This window comes from Microtus ochrogaster, unplaced genomic scaffold (assembly GCF_000317375.1).
Source record: "Microtus ochrogaster isolate Prairie Vole_2 unplaced genomic scaffold, MicOch1.0 UNK889, whole genome shotgun sequence".
NCBI classification, from domain to species: domain Eukaryota; kingdom Metazoa; phylum Chordata; class Mammalia; order Rodentia; family Cricetidae; genus Microtus; species Microtus ochrogaster.
This window is the reverse complement of record NW_004949987.1, coordinates 1-8,596: the sequence shown is the minus strand read 5'-3', so window position 1 is coordinate 8,596 and position 8,596 is coordinate 1. Positions and strand designations below refer to the sequence as shown.

Below are 8,596 nucleotides of genomic sequence, written 5' to 3'. Positions count from 1 at the left end.
GTGGCGGCTTTTGTTGCAAAACCGCAGGTACTTGAGCTTCTGCTAATTCAGGCAGTGGGGTTCTGCTGCAAACTTAGCCAAGGCAGGCAGAATGGGCCTGTGTGGCCGAGTGTGTCTTGTACTTGGCACTGGGGCCCGAGTCATGAACTAGCAGGCTACCCGCTTGAGTCGGGGGCAAAATAGCCAGACGTTGGACGCCAAAATGTAATGGCGTAAATGAATGCAGACAGATTGTAAAAATATATATATACAGCTTTAATAGACTTACAGAACCACCGTTCCTGTGGAGACCAGGAAAACAGAAGCAGTGGCTGGGAGCATGCTCACCAAATTTATAGGCAAACATTAGCCCGAGGCAAACATGCCCCCTTAGGGGCGGGACTTATCCCTCCACAGCATTCAGCTTATTTTTCCCAGCCTATCTGTTTCCCTAAAGCTCTGTTATAGTCACAAATCAGTTCCTTTATTAACCAACGGTAATCACAGTATACAGAGGGAAATCTCACATTAAAATCTCAGCAATATTCTTCACAGACATCAAAAGAACAATACTCAAATTTATACTGAAAGCGAAAAACCTAGTATAGCCAAAACAACCCTGTACAATAAAGAACTTCTGGAGGCATCACAATCCCTGACTTCAAGCACTATTACGTACTACAGTATGGAAAACAGCCTGATATTGTCATAAAAACAGCCTTGAGAACCAATGGAACTGAATAGAAGACCCAGGTATTAATCTACACACCTTCAAATGCCTGATTTTTGACAAAGAAGCAAAAAAATATAAAGTGGAAAAAAGAAAGCATATTTAACAAATGGTGCTGGCATAACTGGATGTCAACATGTAGAAGAATGAACATAGATACATATCTATCACCATTCACAAAACTCAAGTCCAAAGGGATCAAAGACTTCAATATAAATCAGACCACGTTGAATGTGGGAAGTACACTTGAACTCATTGTCACAGGAGACGGCCTCCTAAATATAATCCAGTATCACCGATGCTGAGAAAAACAACTAATAAATGGGACCTCCTGAAACTGAAAAGCTTATGTAAAGCAAAGGACACGGTCAACATGACAAAATGGCAGCATACAAAATGGGAAAAATCTTCACCAACTCCACATCAGACAGAGGTCTGATCTCCAAAATATAAAAAAAAAAACTCAAGAAATTGGTCATCAAAAGAACAAATAATCCTGTAAAAAATAAATAAATAAAACAACTCTTAGATTCCATCTTACACCTGTAAGAATGGCCAAGATCAAAAATACTGATGATAACTTATGCTGGAGAGGTTGTGGGGAAAAGGGAACACTTCTGCATTTCTGCTGGGAATGCAAGCTGGTATAGCCCCTTTGGATATCAGTGTGGAGATTTCTCAGAAAATTAGGAAACAACCTTCCTCAAGACCCAGTAATACCACTTTGGGGTATATATCCAAAGGATGCTCAATCTTGCCATAAGGACATGTGTTCAACTATGTTCATAGCAGCTTTGTTTGTCATAGCCAGAACCTGGAAACAACTTAAATACCCCTTGACTGAAAAATGGATAAGGAAAATGTGGTACATTTACATAATGGAGTACTACACAACAGAAAAAAAATGACATGTTGAATTTTGCAGGAAAATGGATGGAGTTAGAAAACATAATTTTGAGTGAGGTAACCCAGACAAAGAAAGATAATTATCACATGCACTCACTCATATGTGGTTTTTAACCATAAAGCTAAGAAAACTAGCCTACAAATCACAATCCCAGAGAATTTAGACAACAATGAGGACACTAAGAGAGACATAAATAGATCTAATCTACATGGGAAGTAGAAAAAGACAAGATCTCCTGAGTTAATTGGGAGCATGGGGACCTTGGGAGAGGGTTGAAGGGGAGGGAAAAGGAAGGAAGAGGAACAGAAAAAAAATGTAGAGCTCAATAAAAATCAATAAAATAAAAAAGATGATAAAAAGAAATTATAGGCAAATTCACAGAAATATGTCACCTATAAGGATTACATAAAACATAGCTATAGTAACTGGATATATGCATAATCAGAAGAGAATAGCATTGAAATTAGTAGAACAAAATACAAAATCAAAATCTGGTACAAATAGCAGTTAAAAACAACCCAACAGAAAAAAGACAAAAAACAAATTGTTATACACTTGAATGCTACCAAAATTTCAAAGAGTGATGCATTGCAAGCCTTTAAAATTCTTTCAGGACTTCATAGCTTGCCACCAAGATACTTTCACACCCATGTTCAGGGCAGCACAATTAGCAATATTAAGAAATATAACCTTCCAAGAAGCTAATAAGTTGAATAAATAATGGCAAACTTACACATCCAAATCTTATTCATCCAAAAAGGAAAATGAAATTATTAAAGTATGAGGGAAATTACTAGACTAGCTATTATATTATTAAAATTTCTATAAGTTAGACAAATATTGAATTTTCTACCTTATATAAAATAGTAGCTATTGATTTTATGTGTGAATTTATATAAGTGTGAGAAGGCCTAGAAACTAGAAAGTGGGACCTGAGACAAAAAGAGAGTGGTTTATGGAAAGGAGCTAAGGAAAGTAATAGCATCTATAATACTTTAGCAAAGCAAATACACTGCTAGGGGTGGGGAAGGATTGCACTGGAGAGAGGTGGGAAAATAGAGGAGGCAACAAGGGAAGAAGATGAATCAAAGCAAATTGTGCATAAATATGTCTTAATGAAACCTGTTCTTTCTGTGCTAATTAAAATATAGTTATGCCAATAACACTAAATGCATTTCACAAAAACATCAATGAGAATTCTTATAAACATATTTTATGGAACCTGAATCACCCTAAGTTCAACAAAGATTCTGCAAGAAAGTACAGCTACCTGCTAATATTTTTGGTGTTTATAGAAAACTAATGGTCCTACTGATATGCACATACTAGCAGCACTCAGAGGATTCAGTGGGTTTAGAAAAACATGCATTAATTCCCGAAAGAAAAGTGACAAGGTATGAAAGGAGTTAGAAGGAATTTAATTGGAGTACACTAAATATTATGTCCCAAAATATTATATGCTTATATTAAAATATACATACAGGTAGCATTATATAGATTACATAGTTTATATTTAGGGATATACAGGTATATGCATGAAATACCCATTAATGAAGAAAAAAGAGGCAATGAATTTTAAAGAAACTCTAAACATTTATATGGGAGAGTGTTGAGAGAAGAAAGAGAATGAAGAAATTCTGTAATAAATTTATAATCTCAAAAATAAAATAAATTTTTAAACAATAAATGTTTAAAAAGATAATATCATTAAAACATTAACACAAAAGATTTAACAATACTTTAAATGAGATCACAAGGCTTAGTAAGCAGAGGGGTAGCCTCTTAGTGGGATATAATGATATTCTCATTGAAATGAGGAGACTCATTTAGACTCATAGAGATGTGCAGATTGGTGCAACCAGTGTGGATATACAGGAGAGAGAATATTAAATATTATATTTAAAAAGCACACCATAGTTAGCATTCCTCTTTTGAGTACACAGCCATGAAAATGATGTCAGTCTCAAAAATCATAATCTAATAGAGATAACTCCTTCTATATTAACTTAAGCAATGTATATCTATACATTTGCATAATGAATGATTATACAACTTTCAAATAGAAAGTAGAAGCTTCAATTTATAATAATTATCTTATAGAAAATCTGCTAATTAAAATAACATACATAACAGAAATATTAAATTATTACATGATGCACATATGTATATGGGAATTCAATTCAAAATAATATCACAAAAGTTACTAGAATTGGAGGCAGACAGTGAAGAAAATGCAAGGTGTGGTGCAGAGTGTCAGGCATAATGAACATTTCAAAGAGCTAAGGTCTAGCTTGAATTTTATAGATAACATACTAAAATTACAAAAAGAAGATTTCCTGCACAACGATAGAAGCAACATGGCATAAACTTAAAGGGCCAGATTTATGAATATTTGTATATATATGAATAAATATGTGTATACAATAGCAATTAGTTTAAAAGAGGCAATAAATTTGAAGGAGAGTCTGGAGAATTATGTGGACAGGTTTTTAAGAGGGAATGGGAAATCTCAAAAAAGTTAAAGGCCTTCTAAAAAATGGATAGAAAAAGAAATAAATAAAAATGTGTGCTGATATAACATATTAAGAATGTGATAAATATCTAAGTTATCTTAGTGACATGATTAAACAAAAGAATATTGTAAAATAGTACTTATGTTTTTATAATTTATTATGATACATAGTACTGAACATTAAGTATTAATTTTAAATTGATTCTTTAATACCCTGTAGAAGGCACTTTTTACCTCCTTGTTCCTTAAACTGTAGATCAAGGGGTTAATCATGGGGATCACTAAAGTATAAAACACAGAGGCTATTTTGTCATTTTCTAAGGGGTGAGTAGATTGAGGCTGCAAGTACATAAAGAGCAGAGTGCCATAGAACACCACAACCACTGTCAGATGGGAACCACAGGTAGAAAAAGCCTTTTTCCTGCCTTCTGCAGAATACATTCGACATATGGCTATCAGAATCAGAATGTAAGATCCAAGGACTACCAGAAGAGAGGAGATCAAGTTCAATGCTGAAAATAAAATGATCAACAACTGTATTTCTTGAGAATTTGAGCAGAGCATAGGTAGCAAGAAAACATCATCACAATAGAAATGGTTGATGACGTTAGAGCCACAGAAGCTGAGTTTGAAAATCTTACTGGTGAACAGCAGAGCCTGGAAGATGCTGTAGAGGTATGACATGCCCACAAGCACATAGCAAAGTCTCTGAGACACGATCACATTGTAGAGAAGAGGGTTGCAGATGGCCACATAGCGGTCATACGCCATGGCAGACAAAATAAAGAATTCACTGATGATGAACATAAGGAAGAATGACAACTGTATGGCACATGCATAGAAAGAAATGGCTTTGTGATCCACAAGAAAATCCACCAGCATCTTGGGGCAGATGGCCGTGGAATTCCCAAGATCAATGAAAGCCAGGTGTCTGATGAAAAAGTACATCGGGGTGTGTAGGTGAGAGTCCAGCTTAGTCAGAATGATCATGCCGAGGTTTCCTACGACGGTTACAGCATATATGATGAAGAAGACTCCAAACAAGGGGAGTTGAAGCTCAGAGCTCCTTGTGATTCCCATCAGGATGAACTCAGGTAGAGAAGTTGTATTCTTTTGTCCCATTTCATCCAGTTATGTCCTTGGGAAGAAGCAAGCATTGTTTTAAACTTTTATTGAGTTGTAATTGTAGGATGGATGGCTATTTCTAAATACTTGTTCACAAACAAAATTTGCACATGATCTTTTATATAAATGTATATACTATTTTACTTTGCAAATGATTTTTTTTTCAGAAGACATATGCTGCTGTATAAAAATTTCCATATCATTATATTTCAATCATATACATATGTAAAACTTGGATATTAATATGCAAATGTTACTTTGCACAAAGGGCTTGGGTCTTTAGAATGAATCTTCATTTTGTCTGATTTTGTGTATGGAATTTTGTTTATCTTTGAAGATTGAGAAATTGAAAGGATGAAAATAAATTTTGACTATTATATATTTTTTTAATTTTCCCAAGTTTGGGAAGACATATTCCAAGTTGGGGAGAAATACATAATTGTATATGCTTATAAATATTCCCAAATAAATATGTAATCATTTTTAATATTCTATGATAATTTCTACACATGATATTTGGGGTGAATTGGTGAATGGGACTGCACAATTTTCTGAAATTTCATGATGAATTGAGAGAACACATATTATTCAATAATAACTTCTAGTCTGTTAGAGAAAACTCTTCTGAAAATAATTAGCACAATATATGGAATTGTGCTTCATATTGTATAAGTAAAATATCTTGTTAATAAATATGGTGTGTGTGTGCTTCACTACGATTTACGTATTGGTTGCTTGTGTTTCAACTTATGATTTTATATTTCTTTCTTTCAATAGAATGGTCAGTTATTTTAAGTTTTCAGATACAAGGTTTGGAAACATTCCTGTAAAGTATTAGTATTCAAAATTTTTATTTTACATTTTTGCATAATTATTTTACAATGCCATATAGAAAAAGTAACAGGGCTTTAAGGCATATGTTAAAGGATTCATTTTGAAAGGTACTCATTTCAGTAGGAAACTTTTATCCTATATATGTTTCTTTTTTGTATTATCTGTGGTATAGATTTTGATTTATGTGTAAACCTAATATAATATGACATTCTATTTTGCTTCTAAAAATAATGTTATGTGTGAGACCAGTGATGAATTATTGATATATCTCACACCACTCCTCATAAATATAATAGATCTGGGATACCTGTTTAAATGATAAAATTTAATGTTCTAAGGCTACAAAGCAACTACAGAAAACACAAGTTAATGCAGTGTTTTTGTCATGTAGTTCAAGGAACCAAAGAATGTCAATAGCCAGAGACCAGGCATGTTATGAGCATACTTGTGTGTTATACCAAACAATAAATTGCTTACCTTTGACAAAGGGTAATTTCTCATATTCTAAATCCGTTGTACTTCTTCTTTCAGTTGCAAGAATTTATGCTTTTGTTTGTTCTCTCTGATGTTCCCTGGGGAAATATTTTAAATTTGTTCATATGATCACATCTGGATCATCTTAGAGACCAAAGATTTTGTTGTGTCTTTTTAATTGTCTGCGACGCACTGTGTACTCTCCAAGGGGAATATAGAGGGGACCGTGGAGGAGACAGACAATGTAAACATTCTGTGTGAATTCCACAGGGACTAGAAAAATTTAAATATACTGTATCCACTTATTTAAGGGCAGCCAATTATTAAAGTTATCATGGGAAATGATTTGAAATGTGCTTTAACTCTGTAGAAGTGGAACACTTTCAAAATCGTGATATGATTATGCATGCATTATTGTTGCCACATAAGATGACTTTTGTTTATACTATGACTCAGGAAAACATATGGGAAACAATAGAATTATTCTTCAACCTACATTTGTGAGTTAGATATTACAATTCCTGAGCATCCAGCTTTGTCCTTCTGAAATCCACATTATAACAGCTAAAATATTTAAAGTGTAGCTTTTGTCTTGAGTTTGAGACACATGTCTATCCTTGCATATGAGAAATCTTTGCAAACCATTGCACCACAATAACTATTTCAATGAGTACCCAACTATTGGTCATCCTAAATAAAGGCATGAGTTCTTTAGAATAGCAGACAGTGTCACGATATCAATATTAAACTCTGATATGACTTCCATGTGCTTAAGAATTGAGGTGCATTTACATATAATGGAACATAAAACATAAAAATTGATGTTTTAAAAATCTGTATGCTGTTTGAACTTACTGTGAAAATCCTTAATCGATATACAAAATATTTTAAACACCAAAGAATATTTCCTCCATGTCCTATATCAGATCCATTTATTACAAACTCATTTCATCCCTTAATTTCCAAATATTTTCCTAGATTTAGGTACTGATCAACTTTCTATATGTAGCAATAATATTTTATATTAGTAGTGAAAATAAAATGTATACTTGGTTTTTCAATAGTTTTCTTAATTTTAAAATTACTCCTTTTTAAATTTTGCTTTAGGACACTATTGAACAGATTACTTTAATATTTTACTTTTTCTCTTTTGCTCAAAAATAAGATTCTCTTTTTATACAATATATACTCATTACAGTTTCCCCTTCCATGACTTATCCCAGTTCTTCCCCACCTTATAAACTTCCACTTCCTTTCTGCCTCTTGTAAAAATAACATGCTTCTAAGAGGTAACAACAAAATATAACAATATAAAATATGATAAATTACAAACGTCACAATGAAGTTTGACAAGGCAAACCAACAGAAGGAAAAGAGCTCAAGAGAACGCACAAGAATCGCAAACTCACTTCTTGACACACTCAGGAGTCCCATTAAAAGCACAACACTGAAAGCCATAACATCTACACAGAGAGTCTAGCGTAGACCTCTGCAGGCCCCGCGCTTGCTGCTAAGATTGTGTGACTTGGTGTGAGCTGTGCTCAGTTATATAGACGGCCATATTCTCCTGATGAATTCCATTTTCTCTGACTAACGCTATTCCTGCCTTCTCTTCTGCCGGGTTCCCTCAGGTCTCAAGGGGGGTATTTTATAAAGAAAGACATTCCATTTAGAGCTAGGAATTCTAAGCTCTCTCCCCACCCCTCTCCTGTGTGGGTGGGGATCTCCATCCTTCTGCTGCAGGAGGAAGCTTCTCTGATGACGGCTGAATAAGGCACTGATATATGAGTATAGCAGAACAGAGCATCATCAGGAGTCATTTTATCATTACTTTTCTTTGTAATACTAGTTTGGTTTTATCTTTTAGGTCTCTGGGCTACCTAGTCTCAGGTTCTTGGACACCCAAACAGCATCGGGTATGGGCTTCATTTCCTGGAGTGGGTCTTATGTCAAATTACTTATGGGTTAATTATTCCCACAAGGTTTGTGCTGCCATTGGCTTAGCGTATTATTCAGATAGGCCAGCATTGTAGAT

General features: G+C 34.2%; 1 protein-coding gene across 1 annotated transcript; it reads right to left on the bottom strand.

Moving 5' to 3' along the window:
* Positions 1-4,308: 4,308 nt before the first annotated feature.
* On the bottom strand, positions 4,309-5,250 carry LOC101993810 (olfactory receptor 8K5-like). The gene has a single exon (XM_005372292.2). It carries the CDS (start codon positions 5,248-5,250, stop codon positions 4,309-4,311), a length of 942 nt encoding a protein of 313 aa, XP_005372349.1.
* Between the last annotated feature and the right edge of the window lie 3,346 nt (positions 5,251-8,596).